Source organism: Pleurodeles waltl, chromosome 4_2, assembly GCF_031143425.1.
Source record: "Pleurodeles waltl isolate 20211129_DDA chromosome 4_2, aPleWal1.hap1.20221129, whole genome shotgun sequence".
In the NCBI taxonomy this organism is placed as follows: domain Eukaryota; kingdom Metazoa; phylum Chordata; class Amphibia; order Caudata; family Salamandridae; genus Pleurodeles; species Pleurodeles waltl.
In genome coordinates, this window is record NC_090443.1 from 267,974,021 (window position 1) to 267,995,522 (window position 21,502).

At 44.2% G+C, this 21,502-nt stretch overlaps 1 protein-coding gene across 1 annotated transcript in view; it reads left to right on the forward strand.

The window, feature by feature from the left end:
- CDC73 (cell division cycle 73) overlaps window positions 1–21,502 on the forward strand; it is a 515,645-nt gene that overhangs the window by 204,040 nt on the left and 290,103 nt on the right. Inside the window, exon 10 of the mRNA XM_069231104.1 lies at window positions 551–615. Coding sequence (XP_069087205.1) covers window positions 551–615 — 65 coding nt within the window. The remainder of the gene's footprint in view (window positions 1–550; window positions 616–21,502) is intronic.

The window sequence follows — 21,502 nt, forward strand, 5'->3', positions numbered from 1 at the left end:
TAACTTATTTAACCTATCTCATGCCCACCTGCAAAAACCATGGGTCTGATTAATGGTTAAAAAGTTGATGAGGTTATTATGTAAAGGACACATGGAAATGGGGTAATGTGAGGTAGACTGAACCCTGCACATTTGTAATTGTGTCCTCATTGTGTAGTTAGCATTAATTCTAGAGCTATTGGCAGTGTCTGCAAATGTTCCATGTGCTGGGGCAATTGTGATAAGAATAGAGCAGTTGCTGTGTCAGTGAGTATTGCGCATAGTAGGAGTGGAAGGGGAGAGAAGGTAGAAAGAAAGAAGCTCAAGAAAATGAGACGGTACTTGTAAGACTTTTTACCTAATCTGTCTGGTCACATTATTCTGTTTTCAGTATTCTGTCAAATGTTTTTTTTTAGTTAACATGAGCTTTGCATCTTGACAGTTTAGTGAACATGAGTATACAATATTGTTCAATTATTAAAAATATGATTACTGTAAATAAGCTATGACAAAGATCAACATATTGCCATGTACAAGTAGCAGTTCTTTAAAGAATTATGTTCTTTTATAGAAACCGAGGGCTTTAAGATCGATACAATGGGTACTTATCACGGGATGACACTTAAATCTGTGACGGTAAGTGCTGCCTTTGTTTGTTCTGTGTGCGCCAGCGTTCTCAGTGAAAGAATCATTTGTTAACCATTACTTTGACAATACCAGGAAAGTATGTCTCTAATTTCCCTAAACGTTCCTTAACCCCAACAGAAACTCTCAAACATGCCTGATGTAGTTTTTCTACACATCCCAACTCGCAATGATGCACATCCTACCATTCTGTATTTTTATTTTTTTGTCAAACATGGAAAGTACGCGTCTGATCTTATGGTTGTGCCACATATTTATCGTTGTTCTATAGTCACAATTATCACTTGAGCCAATTTGGAAACCATTAAATTTTTTGTTCAAAATGGTCTGTTGGAGAAAGTGTTTATTTTTGTTATTTTTCATAAATATGTTGCTCCTAATTGAAATGCACTCAGATTAGGTTATTATAATTGTCATTAGTTTCCAACATTCTATTTATGAGGCAGGTTATATGTCAAGTAAACTGTATGAAAAAGTCCTCAAAAGGTCCTTAAAGTGTCAAGTGCAGACATGAAAGGCTGTCTACTTAACTGGCAACCTCCTTATCAGATCTGTTTTTTTACTTCCCAAATACAAATCAAAATTATTCACGCAAGCATGTCTAAAAACCTGTCATTATTAGTGGTGACATCATTCACACATTGAGTCAAATGCTGCTGAGGTCAGAAAAGTGGAACCTGTATTATGTTTACTTGATAACATCACATTTTGGGAAATGTTCTCACTCATCTCAATTTCTTTTAGATAGTTCTTTTAGTTTTGTAATCCATCACCACTCTTCCGGGGCCTCCTTATTTTATGATACACATTTTTTTGTGCTTCTTATTTCCTCTCTTGTCTTTTCCTTATGTTCTACTCAGACACCTGCTGCTCCTCCCACATAGTGGGGCTTTGCAAACAGCTAAAGTTTGAAAGCCTATCAGCTGGTTTTAAAGTTTGGTATCAACATTACTTTTTAAGTAAGACTTTATTATTGTCAGAATTTAGACCTTTAACTACACTGCAACACTAATTTGAGTTCAAGAACACGTCAGCTGTTAAATAACCATCTGTTTTGCTAATATTTACGCCACAGTAGATCAGCAGTATTTCATCTGGTGTTGGTTATTTATGTTATGATATAAGGAGCAAGTATTTGGAGCAACTAGATCCAACCTCTGCCCTAGAGTAGGGGCACTACTTTTTCATTCACTCAAGCATATCTTACATCAACTGTTGAGAAGGGTCACAATGTGCCTGTTGCCATTTTATATTGGAAATAGTTACAGTTGCCTTTGTTAGGAAAAATACCTTTTCTTTTGGTGTTTTGGGATTTTAGTATAGTCACCTGTTTGTTGTGTTAAGTATTTTCTTTCTACAGCCCACGCTTAACCTAAAAGGAGTATTGATTTTATTAGAGAGTGAGCTGAAGAGAATTCAGGGCCGTTGCCTACAGCCATGTTAATAATCACACTGGCTTCATTGTTGAATGAGCTATGTTTTGAACCTCTTCTGTATTTTAGATGATGAGCTTCAAAACCTCAGAGCTAGAAAGTTCCAAAGTTGTTGTGTCTGACCATATCTACTTCTGAATCTGGAATCTGGAAAGCTGGAAAAGGAAAACTTACAATTGCAGTTTGAATCCTAACATACAGCAACATGAGGTCCAGTCTTCCAAATACCTTTTGGAATACTTCTTAGGGAATGCACTCTCAGTTTTATAGAAAATGTTGTATGTTACAAGAGAGAAGGTTTAGGAATATTAGTGGCACCCAATATGTTTGCAAATCTTTTTGCTCTGGATTAATCACAGTAACATTACCAGTCCCAACAGCATAGCTGAAGTCATTGCAGAAACAGTTGTTTTTAGACTTGTTTTGCATTTTGAAAAGCCTTCTTCTAAATGTCAAGGACAGAATCTCACAATCTGGCCTCCATCAAACAGCTCTCCTATGGATGATACGTCAAAGTGAATTGTCTAGTGTGCAGTGATTTTCATATATACCTGCTTACATGTTTTGCCAACTGCACTTTGGGAAGCAGCTCTTTGGCTGCCTGCAATATGAGTTCATAGTGCAGTCTGACGTTGACAAGTACTCTGCTAACATGGATGTTGTGTAGGCAGAGTCAAGAGTATGGCATTTTTTAAACAGACAAAACAGATCCCGTTCATCATTTTATTGTTTGGCATTGCATGTTCAAATATTATCAAGCCATCAGCATGAAGTGTTGCTGACCAGTCCACGATCCCTGTGTGATCCTTGTTAGTTATTATTCAGATTTCATCAGTAATGCCCACTCAGTATTCTGCATGGAAGCCACATTGGAAGATATCTACACCCAATCACCTTAGTAGCATCACTCAACTGTGAACACATGGAAGTAATGTTTGCTTGCTCTTCGGACTAAATAGACCTCTTTACATGTGCTAATTACTACAAATGGTGTTATCTGCATCAGTTATTTTTATAAGAGGAGTGGTTACTGACTTTCTGAAAGATTTGGTGACTGATGTAGCAAGGAATTTACCAAATTGTTCACAACTTGGATGAGGGCGGAGCGGAATTTATCTAGCATCATTTCACAAATTTGATCCTAGATCAAAATGTAGCTGTAGCTTTTCCATTGCTTGGTTATTGTCACTGTTAGGTTGTAGGCTAAAGATGAACACCTTAATTTGTTACTGTAGCTACCACCAATGCGACAAGAATCAGTTTAATACGATTTTAACTTTTAATACCATATCCTCAAAATGAGAAGAAATATCTAATGGTTGTAGAACTGACTGGAGCCAAGACGTTTTTCTGAACTTGCAAAAGGTCAGAAATAGATCTAAATGTTTTAGATTTTTTTTTTAACAATAGGTTCTATCCCCAGTCTCCTTTGCAACCTGGCTAATGCTTCAAGGTACATTTTATAGCATCTTTGTTTTTTCTTGTGTGCTTTGCCATTTTTCTTTAGTTTGTCATTTCTTTTTCTCAAGGTGCACTTATCCCCAACTATCCATTTAATATTAGACAATGCCACCTCACCTGGACCACATCTTCTAGTTGCATGTTGTACTCATTGTGCAGACTGTCAAATTATCCTTAAAGAAGATGTGCTTTGACGTATCTCTGGATCAACTCTTGGTAGGGGAAGAGATGAACAATTGAAAACTGTCGGAACACGGAAACTAGCTCAAATAACGTTAAAAAAAACCAAGCAGAATACTGGAAGCACAAGGAACGAGCAAACAAAATAATTAAAGTTATTTTAACTGAAGGAAATACAAATGTTCAACATAAAATAATGTTATGTGTATTTGTAAAAGCACTCACCAGTGCGGGTATCCTGTCGCTGAGTAGGTGTGTGTGTGCCTAGCCCTACCTGTGGTAGCTTGGTTAATTGAAAGCCAGGTTTTCAGCTTTTTCAAAAATACAAGGTTTGGGGAGCAGGCTCTTATGTGGAGAGGAAGGTCTTCACATATGGACAAGCTGTTTTGTTCTGCTGTGAAGTGGAGAAATATGAAGCAATGTGAAATCCCCAAAATATTCAAAGATTCTAAACAAGTTAAATGAAATGTAAATGATAGATGCTGGTTTCAACAAATGTAAGCACAAACGGATGGCACATTTCCCTTAGGGCTGGTTGTGAGCTACGGCTATTAAATAAGAAAGCCAAAATGAGGGATCCTTGCAGGCAGGTGTAGGTAGTAAATCAATGCTGTGTTTAACACTAACTCAACCACCTTACCCCCACCCCCCTTTCACACAAATCCTCTTAAGGCTACTTGTATGTCCCCAGTTTCAGATTGTACATACAGGTGTTTATCAGGTTCAGGGTCATTGGCAAAACATTAAGTGCAGTTCCCACAATGAAAATAGCCCTTCAGTCTGTCTGCCTGGTGATGTGGATTGAGCACTGTCCCCTGCGGCCTCTATACCTCTGTTAGGCCTGGAGGGAGCCAGAGAATGGTTAATGGCTAGCATCTCCTACCATTTCTTTTGTGAGCTACTCTTATTTTTCCTTTTAATTTTGATATTTAAAATATATATTGTGCTCATTTGAGGATTTCCTCTTTTTATTCATAGATGATTAAACCATTAACTCTTTAGAAATAAATTGATGGTTTCGGTCACATTTATTTTACCTCTCTTTGACTAACTTTAACGTTCATTGTTTGTGATCTCAAGTTGGGTCATGTTACTAAACACAGCCTTTACCAGGACAAAACTGTTTGTTTTAGGTTGACTTGTCAATACGGGGTACACAAAAAGTGTGACTACCAAAAATGTTCATATCTAATTTATCTCAAAATAAGCAAAGGATGCTGGTTGTTTACTTGCAATAAAATCTTCATGCTGATCTGTGATTATCAAAAAGGATTGACAGTTCTTAGTTTAAAGGCCTTTGTAATTGTTGCTGAATATGTGTAAGTTTCTAAGATTTCCATAAACAGACACTGTGGCTTATGACCAGTGATGCCTTAGTGAAATACTGATTTACTAAACTGTGTAGAATTATTGCTGCAAAATGTTTGGAGTATAAATGCAGAGACTTTCATTCATCTAAGACTTGGATATTTTTATTTTAATGGCACAATCTGAGTCAATAGTGGTCAGGAGTATGATAATATGAGCTCTGGCAGCTTCAGCTTTTTAAATCTTTGTGCTAAGGTTAACCTTGTGTATGAAGAACATGTTTTACTGAGAAATCACACTGGCTTTCATTGGTTACGGTGTTTGCGATATCATGCCTGCGGCAACCACATGCTGTATGGGTTGTAGGTGTGCACTTCGCAGTTTTAAGCAGTATTCTGTTGATTAAAAGTTATTTGGAATTTAGTTTAAGATTTTATGTCCCAAGATAATTACTGTCCAGGGTGCAGTGATTTCCTGCTATTGCTTGTTGTGAGTTGAGAACAAAGACATACCTGGACAACAAGAAGAGAAGAAAATGTGATATGATAAAGTCAAGGAGACTGATGTGTTAAATACAGGGAGTGCAGAATTATTAGGCAAATGAGTATTTTGACCACATCATCCTCTTTATGCATGTTGTCTTACTCCAAGCTGTATAGGCTCGAAAGCCTACTACCAATTAAGCATATTAGGTGATGTGCATCTCTGTAATGAGAAGGGGTGTGGTCTAATGACATCAACACCCTATATCAGGTGTGCATAATTATTAGGCAACTTCCTTTCCTTTGGCAAAATGGGTCAAAAGAAGGACTTGACAGGCTCAGAAAAGTCAAAAATAGTGAGATATCTTGCAGAGGGATGCAGCACTCTTAAAATTGCAAAGCTTCTGAAGCGTGATCATCGAACAATCAAGCGTTTCATTCAAAATAGTCAACAGGGTCGCAAGAAGCGTGTGGAAAAACCAAGGCGCAAAATAACTGCCCATGAACTGAGAAAAGTCAAGCGTGCAGCTGCCACGATGCCACTTGCCACCAGTTTGGCCATATTTCAGAGCTGCAACATCACTGGAGTGCCCAAAAGCACAAGGTGTGCAATACTCAGAGACATGGCCAAGGTAAGAAAGGCTGAAAGACGACCACCACTGAACAAGACACACAAGCTGAAACGTCAAGACTGGGCCAAGAAATATCTCAAGACTGATTTTTCTAAGGTTTTATGGACTGATGAAATGAGAGTGAGTCTTGATGGGCCAGATGGATGGGCCCGTGGCTGGATTGGTAAAGGGCAGAGAGCTCCAATCCGACTCAGACGCCAGCAAGGTGGAGGTGGAGTACTGGTTTGGGCTGGTATCATCAAAGATGAGCTTGTGGGGCCTTTTCGGGTTGAGGATGGAGTCAAGCTCAACTCCCAGTCCTACTGCCAGTTCCTGGAAGACACCTTCTTCAAGCAGTGGTACAGGAAGAAGTCTGCATCCTTCAAGAAAAACATGGTTTTCATGCAGGACAATGCTCCATCACACGCGTCCAAGTACTCCACAGCGTGGCTGGCAAGAAAGGGTATAAAAGAAGGAAATCTAATGACATGGCCTCCTTGTTCACCTGATCTGAACCCCATTGAGAACCTGTGGTCCATCATCAAATGTGAGATTTACAAGGAGGGAAAACAGTACACCTCTCTGAACAGTGTCTGGGAGGCAGTGGTTGCTGCTGCATGCAATGTTGATGGTGAACAGATCAAAACACTGACAGAATCCATGCATGGCAGGCTTTTGAGTGTCCTTGCAAAGAAAGGTGGCTATATTGGTCACTGATTTGTTTTTGTTTTGTTTTTGAATGTCAGAAATGTATATTTGTGAATGTTGAGATGTTATATTGGTTTCACTGGTAATAATAAATAATTGAAATGGGTATATATTTTTTTTTGTTAAGTTGCCTAATAATTATGCACAGTAATAGTCACCTGCACACACAGATATCCCCCTAACATAGCTAAAACTAAAAACAAATTAAAAACTACTTCCAAAAATATTCAGCTTTGATATTAATGAGTTTTTTGGGTTCATTGAGAACATGGTTGTTGTTCAATAATAAAATTAATCCTCAAAAATACAACTTGCCTAATAATTCTGCACTCCCTGTACTCTTGAAAGACCCAAGCTACTGACTGCATCTTACTATAATTCACAGAAACCTGGAGTCCCTTTTGAAAAATACAGTTCTAATTGTATCTACTTGTGACATCACTAGCTATGCTGTGAGTTAGCCCACTCTTTCTATCTATTCTTTGTAGCCTCTGCAGCAGTGGGTTTAGAGACCTGGCACTTGCTGGACTTGGATTGCAGACACTAATACACTGAAAGCTGCTGTCACCCTGCCTAGAGGCTTGGGGTCCGTCCCATACTACCTGGCACACGGACACTGGGGTATGCCAATAGGATGCCTTACCCAGCCCCCAACGGTTGGTTGTGGCCCTCGTTTGGAGGGTACATGTGAAATCATAGCACTGGAGTGGGGGTAGGTGCCTGTACGTTATCATGGACTTGGTGTGTGCTATGACTAGGACCCCAGCTAGCACCTATTATCATGACCCTGGCTGCGTTTTCCCATGCTGTACTGACTAACCCTATTTGGTGGCCTGCTTCTGGGGGGGGCTACACTTGAAGGTGGCGATCGGAGTCCCTCTCTGCATTTTGGCCTTCTGTGGTGATGGGACGTGAGGTAGAGACATGGTGGCATACCATTTCCTAACTTAATCTGCTCTTACTTGCCTCAGCATTGCAGAGCCAGACGATGTCAAGATGGTTTTCTCAAAAGGCCCCAAACCAAACGATAATTCTTTTAACCACTAGACGGGGTAGGGGCGCTAATGGGAACAACCAACAGCATTGACGTGGTGCTGGAAAACACAAATGCTACGTTTGCTGAGCTCCTGGCAGCTGTGCTCGGCCTGAAGAAGACCATAGAGCCTAAACTGGACCCTTTGATCATTGACATGGGCCATCAGCGAGAGGAGCATAACAAATTGAAAGCAAAAGTAATGGCCCAAGAGTCCGTTCTGGAGGAGGTCAGACCCACTGTGTTGGACCCACATGCCCAGATAGTGGCTCTGAGGAGGGGAGTGGATTTGCTAAAACACACAGCAGATGATGTGGACGGGAGATCACTCTGGTACAATGTCACAGTGGTTGGACTTCCCGAGAGAGAGTTGAGGGACCAAGTTTGGACCTCTCCTTGGAATAGTGGTTGAAACAAACTGTCCTCAGGGGCAAAACCTCCATCTTCTTTTCAGTGGAAAGAGTACATAGCGTACCGACCTGCCCCCGCCTGGTGCCAGTAGTGACACGTTTGTTCAGTTATCGAGATACAGAGAAAATATTACAAATTGCCCACTCTAACGGCCCCTGGCAGGTGGGGAATCAAGTGGTCTCGATCTTCTCAAATTACACAGAAGATGTACAGAACCTCAGGGCATCGTACTATGAAGCGAAGCCAGATGCGGCTCCGATTTTCCTGGCTAAACACAGTCATGGATGGAGAAAAGGCATTTACCTTCCAGATGCTTTGGGGGCGTGGGATTGGCTGGGATCCGAGAGAATATCCCCCTATAGACCGCTGGGATGCCGAAAGGGGCTGATCAACAGCGTGAATTAGATGCCAAGCGAGTCGCTAAATCCGCTCATGTACTACACAGGAGCAGGGGCAGCACAGGAAGAGAGCCCAGGCAGTGACAAAATTCTCTGGAATGCACTTCTTAGTTCAAAAGAAGACATTTATTATTTCAACACAAGGTTCCTAAAAGGAGATCATCGCGTTGAAAGCACACGTTTAAAAATAGTCACAGCAATGAAAGGAAAATAAACCAAAATGATTCTCCACTGCAATATACACCGCAAATATGTGTATCTATTTTATAATGGAAAGCAAATAATTAATTAAAAATGCATCATCTTAGGGCCTGCCAGGTTCTTCATCTTTCTCATGCTAGCAAGACGATGACCCTGTTCGAGTGCAAAAGAGATCTCTACCCTCATGGGAAAGATATCAGGCATCCAACGTCTAGAATCCTGTTTGAGGCTGCTGACACTTTCACTGTCGCACTGGGTCTTTTTATATCTTAAAACAGCAAAAGGAGCTTTCTGGAAAAAAAAACCGATTTCGCAATTCAAACATGCTAGCTAGTTTAGGTAAGCTTTGAAAATAACACGTTTTGGTTTGGCCACAATCCCAAGATGTTAAATCAAAACAAGGCTGTTCCCTACAATCTGAGTACATCCTTATCAACCAAAGCCCTTGGTGAGAAAAAGCACGAGAACAAGACTGCACAGTTTACAATGTGAAAAATTACGAGCAGCCTTTAACATGACAGTGTCTAATGCTATGATAAAGTCAATAGTCAGAATGAATCTAAGGCTAAACTGAATACAAAATGTAGTCTGTAACTCGTGAACACTGGACAGCTAATCCAGGTGCAAAGTGGTGCAGCACAAAGTCAGTGGTCAAAACACCTATTTCACTACAACCACGCATTGGCCTATCTTAAAGCAGACCCCTCTGTGTTACCAGGATGATGTGGAGAACTTGGGGGTCTGACAGGGTGCAGCCTGCTATAGGGGTACCCCTGGTGATGGTGAGGAATTCCATGAAGGCCATTACATGCCTGTGTGTGTCATTATGGCTGTGGACCGATGGGTTGGCTACAAAACTACTGGACTGGTGGAACTTTGCGCTCAGGGTAGTTATCCCGGCTAAACTATGGGAGCAGTGCTTTCAATCAGCCAGGAAAGTAACATGCAATGTGCATTCTCACCTCATTCAATTTCATTAACTCCACCCCACAGGAGATTGGCAGAATGCTCCCAGGTGCTAGTGGTGAATGTCCTGATTGTGGCGCAATTGGCCCCTGTATGTAATTGGATGTGTGTAGTTTCTTTCCCCTTTTGGGAGCAGGTCACAGAAGCTATCTCAGAGATGACGAACTGCCTGTTCCTGCTAGATCCTGTCCGATACCTGCTGGATGTGAGACAGATCACCAAACATTCGAAGGGGTTGATAAGATTCCATAACCTGGCACTGAAACTGTGCAACCATGGCCTGGAAATCAAACACGGCACCTTCACTATGTCATTGGCTGGCAGATGTGTAGATAGGTGCCACCAAGTTAGCAGTTCCTAGACAAACACATATGAGAGGTGATGAGTACCTGCTGAGGGCCTGGGGTACTTACTTAGAGAAACTCGAGGTGCTCTCAGATAACTGCACACCCTCAGAGCCCTTGCATGCACTGGTGATACTGCGGGTGCCACCGCTTGCTCTAGGGCACAGGCAACTATCAGGGGCACACACGGAGCAGGGTAGGCATGGACACGAACTCCCCCAAGAGGGAAGATAACACTAGTGTTGCTGGACCTTGAACACCATAGCAAATACCTATACAACACACAGGGGCGACATGGACAATACACTGCAATGACATCCAAGGACTTATACACGTGGGCTGGAGGGGTGGGGGGTGTCAGTTAAGTTGCAAGGTATTTATTTGGTCATCATGGTCTAAGTAAACAAGGGGACTTGATGGAGAGGCGCTGTTATGCATAGCTGTTATTGACAAGTATTCTCAGGTTATTGGAGGAGGTGCAATGGCCCTCCCGTATTGACTGGTTTACGCAATGGATACACAACTGCCACATGCTGCATGAAAGGGAGCTATGGAAACTGGAGATTGAAATGTACTTGACTCCCTATGAGGATACGGAGTGCCCCAGTGGTGTACTAGATGTGTTTCTGTTCATTGTAAGTATTAAAAAAGCAATAACGACATTAAAAAAAAAAGTCACCTGGAAGTAATGTGACTTTATAAAAGCACTTTGCGTTAGGCTTTATTCTCTGTTTGAGCATTGAACTCTTGGTGTCTTGCAGCATCCTAATGTACAATAGGGGCTATTTTATCCCCATATCTGTTGCTCTCTATATAATGTAGAGATATTGTGTGAGCAAAGCCAGGCTTACTTGAAAAAGTATCATCTTTTTTAACTTCTGTGCTTCTTTATTTTTGTATGTCTGTATGTATGTGTTTATATTTCTAACATGTTATCATGGTATGAGAGCAAAGTCAGACCTGGAAACTTTTGTTTAGACTTATTTTGTTTTTGTTTTCAAATTCATATATCTGGAATTCCAGATGCCATGTGTCCAGTCAAGGTTTTTATTTATTTTTTGTCATACCTAGTTACCTAATATTCTCAGAAAGATCATGCTTGATCATATTCCAAAGCCTCATCTGACTATAGAAGCTGAACTGTACCAGCGGCTTACACTTTGGTGTCCTCAGTGTTTCATCAGATTCAAGATACAATTAATCCAAAATGCTGCAACAAGACTTCTCTGTCTTCACCTCAGAGAATTAATGACACCAGTCCTGCAAACACGCCAGTAGCTACCTGTAACTAGGTGAGCAATGTTCAAGGCACTTTCATCATGACTGTCAGTGCTGTGCCTGTCATGGCAACCACTCACCCATCATCATAACTGACGAGATCTGCCTCATACTGCTGGCTGCTGGAGATGTCTAATTTTAGTTCAGCACCGCAATTCCCAAGTAACTACATACTATGACCTCTACTTGACATCTCACAGTGACATTCATAAAAAAGGAATGATTGTACCAGAGTCCATTCCAGCAGATCCCCTGTCCATCCCTCATCTTCAAACCCTCTTCTTCCAACTTATGGCTGCTCAGGTCCATTAACATATTAAAGAATCTGAGAATAGGAATATCATAAGAGACCTGCAGAGCTGGCAGCTGATTAAAAAACCTAACCGGTGCTCTAACTCTCACATTAATCCATCACACTGCTAAGCTCTGCCTTCCTTAAATGGTAAACACATCGCAGTGGAGTAGTAAATGTCACAGTACCCAACGCCCTCATTTTTAGTCTGGCTTGACAATACGGCTCTGTGCTTAACCTATTACCTTTTTTTTAAAATCTACATATAGTAGTTTGCCTGCAGTTTGGCTGCCCTGTTTGAAAGGGATTTATTTTTCGTCTGTTTTTTAAGTTGCTGATACGCTGTGTTTAAATGACACTGTACCTTCCTATCAATTGAGTGCTTGAGGAGGTTCTGATTTGTTTTTGTCTCCTTCACAAACAAGAATATTAAAAATAAATACATGGAGCATCTGAAAGGCTGGTTTTGCAGCATTCATCTTTCTTGATTCACCTGCTGTGCATTATTCCACCATCTAATGTTTGGGTGTTGTCGACCATTTTGTGTTGTCCCTCCTTAATGATGTCAGACGTACACCCAGGAAGTTCCATTGCGTAGTTGCTATCTTCAAAAAAACAATTCCACTGTTGGATCTGGATGCAGTGGAGGTAGCTCGGGGACAGACAGAAGCATTTTTTTTTTCAAAACAATTTGAGAATTGGAGGAAATTGATGAAATACCAACACTAAGGAAGTTCACTGGTTTTACATCAAATATCCCAGTTTTTTTTTTTTTTAACCCTTCAGACCACAAGGTCCTCAACTGCATTGCCAAAGAATGCTGGTAGAGCATGGAACACACGGCAGTCAGATTCTGCCCTTAGTACCACCACAGGTTTGCACAGGAATACAGCCATCAGGTTTGCAACTTGTCTTCCCAAAGACCACTTGCTGGAGGGCTGCAACACCTGCACCAAATTCCAACCAAGCTTTGAATCAATGATTTTGCTCTCATACCATATAACAAGAGAAAAACAGGTGGGTGCTCTATGCCATGGCACAGACGCAGTGCCATGGCACCAGTGTGTGAGTGGCATCCTTCTGCCACTGAGATGGTCCACGCTGAGAAGGAAAATGCACCAAAGAAACAGTCGAAGGATGCTGTAGGAAGTTGGCTCTGTATGTGCTATTTCAAAGTAAGGAATAGCATGCACAGAGTCCAAGGGTTCCCCTTAGAGGTAAAATAGTGGTAAAAATAGATAATACTAATGCTCTATTTTGTGGTAGTGTGGTCGAGCAGTAGGCTTATCCAAGGAGTAGTGTTAAGCATTTGTTGTACATACACATAGACAATAAATGAGGTACACACACTCAGAGACAAATCCAGCCAATAGGTTTTTATATAGAAAAATATCTTTTCTTAGTTTATTTTAAGAACCACAGGTTCAAATTCTACATGTAATATCTCATTCGAAAGGTATTGCAGGTAAGTACTTTAGGAACTTCAAATCATCAAAATTGCATGTATACTTTTCAAGTTATTCACAATTAGCTGTTTTAAAAGTGGACACAGTGCAATTTTCACAGTTCCTAGGGGAGGTAAGTATTTGTTAGGTTAACCAGGTAAGTAAGACACTTACAGGGCTTAGTTCTTGGTCCAAGGTAGCCCACCGTTGGGGGTTCAGAGCAACCCCAAAGTCACCACACCAGCAGCTCAGGGCCGGTCAGGTGCAGAGTTCAAAGTGGTGCCCAAAACACATAGGCTAGAATGGAGAGAAGGGGGTGCCCCGGTTCCGGTCTGCTTGCAGGTAAGTACCCGCGTCTTCGGAGGGCAGACCAGGGGGGTTTTGTAGGGCACCGGGGGGGACACAAGCCCACACAGAAATTTCACCCTCAGCAGCGCGGGGGCGGCCGGGTGCAGTGTAGAAACAAGCGTCGGGTTTGTAATGGAAGTCAATGGGAGATCTCGGGATCTCTTCAGCGCTGCAGGCAGGCAAGGGGGGGGTTCCTCGGGGAAACCTCCACTTGATCAAGGGAGAGGGACTCCTGGGGGTCACTCCTCCAGTGAAAGTCCGGTCCTTCAGGTCCTGGGGGCTGCGGGTGCAGGGTCTCTCCCAGGTGTCGGGACTTAGGATTCAAAGAGTCGCGGTCAGGGGAAGCCTCGGGATTCCCTCTGCAGGCGGCGCTGTGGGGGCTCAGGGGGGACAGGTTTTTGTACTCACAGTCTTAGAGTAGTCCTGGGGTCCCTCCTGAGGTGTTGGATCGCCACCAGCCGAGTCGGGGTCGCCGGGTGCAGTGTTGCAAGTCTCACGCCTTTTGCGGGGAGCTTGCAGGGTTCTTTAAAGCTGCTGGAAACAAAGTTGCAGCTTTTCTTGGAGCAGGTCCGCTGTCCTCGGGAGTTTCTTGTCTTTTCGAAGCAGGGGCAGTCCTCAGAGGATGTCGAGGTCGCTGGTCCCTTTGGAAGGCGTCGCTGGAGCAGGATCTTTGGAAGGCAGGAGACGGCCGGTGAGTTTCTGGAGCCAAGGCAGTTGTCGTCTTCTGGTCTTCCTCTGCAGGGGTTTTCAGCTAGGCAGTCCTTCTTCTTGTAGTTGCAGGAATCTAATTTTCTAGGGTTCAGGGTAGCCCTTAAATACTAAATTTAAGGGCGTGTTTAGGTCTGGGGGGTTAGTAGCCAATGGCTACTAGCCCTGAGGGTGGGTACACCCTCTTTGTGCCTCCTCCCAAGGGGAGGGGGTCACAATCCTAACCCTATTGGGGGAATCCTCCATCTGCAAGATGGAGGATTTCTAAAAGTTAGAGTCACTTCAGCTCAGGACACCTTAGGGGCTGTCCTGACTGGCCGGTGACTCCTCCTTGTTTTTCTCATTATTTTCTCCGGCCTTGCCGCCAAACGTGGGGCCTGGCCGGAGGGGGCGGGCAACTCCACTAGCTGGAGTGTCCTGCTGGGTTGGCACAAAGGAGGTGAGCCTTTGAGGCTCACCGCCAGGTGTGACAATTCCTGCCTGGGGGAGGTGTTAGCATCTCCACCCAGTGCAGGCTTTGTTACTGGCCTCAGAGTGACAAAGGCACTCTCCCCATGGGGCCAGCAACATGTCTCGGTTTGTGGCAGGCTGCTAAAACTAGTCAGCCTACACAGATAGTCGGTTAAGTTTCAGGGGGCACCTCTAAGGTGCCCTCTGTGGTGTATTTTACAATCAAATGTACACTGGCATCAGTGTGCATTTATTGTGCTGAGAAGTTTGATACCAAACTTCCCAGTTTTCAGTGTAGCCATTATGGTGCTGTGGAGTTCGTGTTTGACAGACTCCCAGACCATATACTCTTATGGCTACCCTGCACTTACAATGTCTAAGGTTTTGTTTAGACACTGTAGGGGTACCATGCTCATGCACTGGTACCCTCACCTATGGTATAGTGCACCCTGCCTTAGGGCTGTAAGGCCTGCTAGAGGGGTGTCTTACCTATACTGCATAGGCAGTGAGAGGCTGGCATGGCACCCTGAGGGGAGTGCCATGTCGACTTACTCGTTTTGTCCTCACTAGCACACACAAGCTGGCAAGCAGTGTGTCTGTGCTGAGTGAGAGGTCTCCAGGGTGGCATAAGACATGCTGCAGCCCTTAGAGACCTTCCTTGGCAGCAGGGCCCTTGGTACTAGAAGTACCAGTTACAAGGGACTTATCTGGATGCCAGGGTCTGCCAATTGTGGATACAAAAGTACAGGTTAGGGAAAGAACACTGGTGCTGGGGCCTGGTTAGCAGACCTCAGCACACTTTCAATTGTAAACATAGCATCAGCAAAGACAAAAAGTCAGGGGGCAACCATGCCAAGGAGGCATTTCCTTACACAACCCCCCCCCCCAAACGAAAGAGGATGAGACTAACCTTTCCCAAGAGAGTCTTCATTTTCTAAGTGGAAGAACCTGGAAAGGCCATCTGCATTGGCATGGGCAGTCCCAGGTCTGTGTTCCACTATAAAGTCCATTCCCTGTAGGGAGATGGACCACCTCAACAGTTTAGGATTTTCACCTTTCATTTGCATCAGCCATTTGAGAGGTCTGTGGTCAGTTTGAACTAGGAAGTGAGTCCCAAAGAGGTATGGTCTCAGCTTCTTCAGGGACCAAACCACAGCAAAGGCCTCCCTCTCAATGGCACTCCAACGCTGCTCCCTGGGGAGTAACCTCCTGCTAATGAAAGCAACAGGCTGGTCAAGGCCATCATCATTTGTTTGGGACAAAACTGCCCCTATCCCATGTTCAGAGGCATCAGTCTGCACAATGAACTGCTTAGAATAATCTGGAGCTTTTAGAACTGGTGCTGAGCACATTGCTTGTTTCAGGGTGTCAAAGGCCTGTTGGCATTCCACAGTCCAGTTCACTTTCTTGGGCATTTTCTTGGAGGTGAGTTCAGTGAGGGCTGTCACAATGGATCCATATCCCTTCACAAACCTCCTGTAATACCCAGTCAAGCCAAGGAATGCCCTGACTTGAGTCTGGGTTTTTGGAGCTACCCAGTCCAGAATAGTCTGGATCTTGGGTTGGAGTGGCTGAACTTGGCCTCCACCTACAAGGTGGCCCAAGTAAACCACAGTTCCCTGCCCTATCTGGCATTTGGATGCCTTGATAGAGAGGCCTGCAGATTGCAGAGCCTTCAAAACCTTCTTCAGGTGGACCAGGTGATCCTGCCAGGTGGAGCTAAAGACAGCAATATCATCAAGATAAGCTGTGCTAAAGGACTCCAAGCCAGCAAGGACTTGATTCACCAACCTTTGGAAGGTGGCAGGGGCATTCTTTAAACCAAAGGGCATAACAGTAAACTGATAATGCCCATCAGGTGTGGAGAATGCTGTTTTCTCTTTTGCTCCAGGTGCCATTTTTATTTGCCAGTACCCTGCTGTCAAGTCAAAGGTACTTAAGAATTTGGCAGCACCTAATTTATCTATGAGCTCATCAGCTCTTGGAATTGGATGAGCATCTGTCTTGGTGACAGAATTGAGCCCTCTGTAGTCCACACAAAACCTCATCTCTTTCTTTCCATCTTTGGCGTGAGGTTTGGGGACTAAGACCACTGGGCTAGCCCAGGGGCTGTCAGAGCGCTCAATTACTCCCAATTCCAGCATCTTGTGGACTTCCACCTTGATGCTTTCCTTAACATGGTCAGATTGTCTAAAGATTTTGTTCTTGACAGGCATGCTGTCTCCTGTGTCCACATCATGGGTACACAGGTGTGTCTGACCAGGGGTTAAGGAGAAGAGTTCAGGAAACTGTTGTAGGACTCTCCTACAATCAGCTTGCTGTTGGCCAGAGAGGGTGTCTGAGTAGATCACTCCATCTACTGTGCCATCTTTTGGGTCTGATGACAGAAGATCAGGGAGAGGTTCACTCTCTGCCTCCTGATCCTCATCTGTTACCATCAACAGATTGACATCAGCCCTGTCATGGAAGAGCTTAAGGCGGTTCACATGGATCACCCTCTTGGGGCTCCTGCTTGTGCCCAGGTCCACCAGGTAGGCGACCTGACTCTTCCTTTCTAGTACTGGGTAAGGGCCACTCCATTTGTCCTGGAGTGCCCTGGGAGCCACAGGCTCCAGAACCCAGACTTTCTGCCCTGGTTGGAACTCAACCAGTGCAGCCTTTTGGTCATACCAAAACTTCTGGAGCTGTTGGCTGGCCTCAAGGTTTTTGGTTGCCTTTTCCATGTACTCTGCCATTCTAGAGCGAAGGCCAAGTACATAGTCCACTATGTCCTGTTTAGGCTCATGGAGAGGTCTCTCCCAGCCTTCTTTAACAAGGGCAAGTGGTCCCCTTACAGGATGACCAAACAGAAGTTCAAAGGGTGAGAATCCTACTCCCTTCTGTGGCACCTCTCTGTAAGCGAAAAGCAGGCATGGCAAGAGGACATCCCATCTCCTTTTGAGTTTTTCTGGGAGCCCCATGATCATGCCCTTTAATGTCTTGTTGAATCTCTCAACTAAGCCATTAGTTTGTGGATGGTATGGTGTAGTGAATTTATAAGTCACCCCACACTCATTCCACATGTGCTTTAGGTATGCTGACATGAAGTTGGTACCTCTGTCAGACACCACCTCCTTAGGGAAACCCACTCTGGTAAAGATACCAATGAGGGCCTTGGCTACTGCAGGGGCAGTAGTCGACCTAAGGGGAATAGCTTCAGGATACCTGGTAGCATGATCCACTACTACCAGGATATACATATTTCCTGAGGCTGTGGGAGGTTCTAGTGGACCAACTATGTCCACACCCACTCTTTCAAAGGGAACCCCCACCACTGGAAGTGGAATGAGGGGGGCCTTTGGATGCCCACCTGTCTTACCACTGGCTTGACAGGTGGGGCAGGAGAGGCAAAACTCCTTAACCATGTTGGACATATTGGGCCAGTAGAAGTGGTTGACTAACCTCTCCCACGTCTTGGTTTGTCCCAAATGTCCAGCAAGGGGAATGTCATGGGCCAATGTTAGGATGAACTTCCTGAACAGCTGAGGCACTACCACTCTCCTAGTGGCACCAGGTTTGGGGTCTCTGGCCTCAGTGTACAGGAGTCCATCTTCCCAATAGACCCTATGTGTTCCATTTTTCTTGCCTTTGGACTCTTCAGCAGCTTGCTGCCTAAGGCCTTCAAGAGAGGGACAGGTTTCTTGTCCCTTACACAGCTCCTCCCTTGAGGGTCCCCCTGGGCCTAAGAGCTCAACCTGATAAGGTTCAAGCTCCAAAGGCTCAGTTCCCTCAGAGGGCAGAACTTCTTCCTGAGAAGAGAGGTTCCCTTTCTTTTGCTGTGTTGCAGTTGGTTTCCCAACTGACTTTCCTGTTCTCTTGGTAGGCTGGGCCATTCTTCCAGACTCCAGCTCTACTTGTTCACCCTGTGCCTTGCACTGTGCTCTTGTTTTCACACACACCAGTTCAGGGATACCCAGCATTGCTGCATGGGTTTTTAGCTCTACCTCAGCCCATGCTGAGGACTCCAGGTCATTTCCAAGCAGACAGTCCACTGGGATATTTGAGGAGACCACCACCTGTTTCAGGCCATTGACCCCTCCCCATTCTAAAGTAACCATTGCCATGGGATGTACTTTTCTCTGATTGTCAGCGTTGGTGACTGTGTAAGTTTTTCCAGTCAGGTATTGGCCAGGGGAAACCAGTTTCTCTGTCACCATGGTGACACTGGCACCTGTATCCCTCAGGCCCTCTATTCTAGTCCCATTAATTAAGAGTTGCTGTCTGTATTTTTGCATGTTAGGCGGCCAGACAGCTAGTGTGGCTAAATCCACCCCACCCTCAGAAACTAGAGTAGCTTCAGTGTGGACCCTGATTTGCTCTGGGCACACTGTTGATCCCACTTGGAGACTAGCCATACCAGTGTTACCTGGATGGGAGTTTGGAGTGGAACCTTTCTTGGGACAGGCCTTGTCTCCAGTTTGGTGTCCATGCTGTTTACAGCTATGACACCAGGCCTTTTTGGGATCAAAGTTTTTACCCTTGTACCCATTGTTTTGTGAAGAGGCTCTGGGCCCACCCTCCTGTGCAGGTTTTTGGGGGCCTGTAGAAGACTCTTTACTATTTTTAGTTTTGGTTGTCTCATCACCCTTCCCCTGGGGAGTCTTTGTGACCCCTTTCTTTTGGTCACCCCCTGTTGAAGTCTTGGACACCCTTGTCTTGACCCAATGGTCCGCCTTCTTTCCCAATTCTTGGGGAGAAATTGGTCCTAGGTCTACCAGATGCTGATGCAGTTTATCATTGAAACAATTACTCAATAGGTGTTCTTTCACAAATAAATTGTACAGCCCATCATAATTACTTACACCACTGCCTTGAATCCAACCATCTAGTGTTTTCACTGAGTAGTCAACAAAGTCAACCCAGGTCTGGCTCGAGGATTTTTGAGCCCCCCTGAACCTAATCCTGTACTCCTCAGTGGAGAATCCAAAGCCCTCAATCAGGGTACCCTTCATGAGGTCATAAGATTCTGCATCTTTTCCAGAGAGTGTGAGGAGTCTATCCCTACACTTTCCAGTGAACATTTCCCAAAGGAGAGCACCCCAGTGAGATCTGTTCACTTTTCTGGTTACACAAGCCCTCTCAAAAGCTGTGAACCACTTGGTGATGTCATCACCATCTTCATATTTTGTCACAATCCCTTTGGGGATTTTTAACATGTCAGGAGAATCTCTGACCCTATTTATATTGCTGCCACCATTGATGGGTCCTAGGCCCATCTCTTGTCTTTCCCTTTCTATGGCTAGGAGCTGTCTCTCTAAAGCCAATCTTTTGGCCATCCTGGCTAACAGGAGGTCATCTTCACTGAGAGCATCCTCAGTGATTTCAGAAATGTGGGACCCTCCTGTGAGGGACTCACTATTTCTGACTAACACAGTTGGAGACAGGACTTGAGGGGTCCTGTTCTCCCTATTTAGGACTGGAGGAGGGACATTGGCCTCCAAGTCACTAATTTCTTCCTCTGTGATGTCATCATCAGAGGGGTTGGCTTTTTCAAACTCTGCCAACAGCTCCTGGAGCTGAATTTTGGTAGGTCTGGAGCCAATGGTTATTTTCTTTATATTACAGAGAGACCTTAGCTCCCTCATCTTAAGATGGAGGTAAGGTGTGGTGTCGAGTTCCACCACCTGCATCTCTGTATCAGACATTATTCTGCTAAGAGTTGGAATACTTTTTAAAGAATCTAAAACTGTTTCTAGAATCTAATTTCAAACTTTTAACAAACTTTTAAACTCTAAAAGACAATGCTAAACAGGGACTTAACACACAAGGCCCTAGCAGGACTTTTAAGAATTTAGAAAAATTTCAAATTGCAAAAATGAATTTCTAATGACAATTTTGGAATTTGTCGTGTGATCAGGTATTGGCTGAGTAGTCCAGCAAATGCAAAGTCTTGTACCCCACCGCTGATCCACCAATGTAGGAAGTTGGCTCTGTATGTGCTATTTCAAAGTAAGGAATAGCATGCACAGAGTCCAAGGGTTCCCCTTAGAGGTAAAATAGTGGTAAAAATAGATAATACTAATGCTCTATTTTGTGGTAGTGTGGTCGAGCAGTAGGCTTATCCAAGGAGTAGTGTTAAGCATTTGTTGTACATACACATAGACAATAAATGAGGTACACACACTCAGAGACAAATCCAGCCAATAGGTTTTTATATAGAAAAATATCTTTTCTTAGTTTATTTTAAGAACCACAGGTTCAAATTCTACATGTAATATCTCATTCGAAAGGTATTGCAGGTAAGTACTTTAGGAACTTCAAATCATCAAAATTGCATGTATACTTTTCAAGTTATTCACAATTAGCTGTTTTAAAAGTGGACACTTAGTGCAATTTTCACAGTTCCTAGGGGAGGTAAGTATTTGTTAGGTTAACCAGGTAAGTAAGACACTTACAGGGCTTAGTTCTTGGTCCAAGGTAGCCCACCGTTGGGGGTTCAGAGCAACCCCAAAGTCACCACACCAGCAGCTCAGGGCCGGTCAGGTGCAGAGTTCAAAGTGGTGCCCAAAACACATAGGCTAGAATGGAGAGAAGGGGGTGCCCCGGTTCCGGTCTGCTTGCAGGTAAGTACCCGCGTCTTCGGAGGGCAGACCAGGGGGGTTTTGTAGGGCACCGGGGGGGACACAAGCCCACACAGAAATTTCACCCTCAGCAGCGCGGGGGCGGCCGGGTGCAGTGTAGAAACAAGCGTCGGGTTTGTAATGGAAGTCAATGGGAGATCTCGGGATCTCTTCAGCGCTGCAGGCAGGCAAGGGGGGGGTTCCTCGGGGAAACCTCCACTT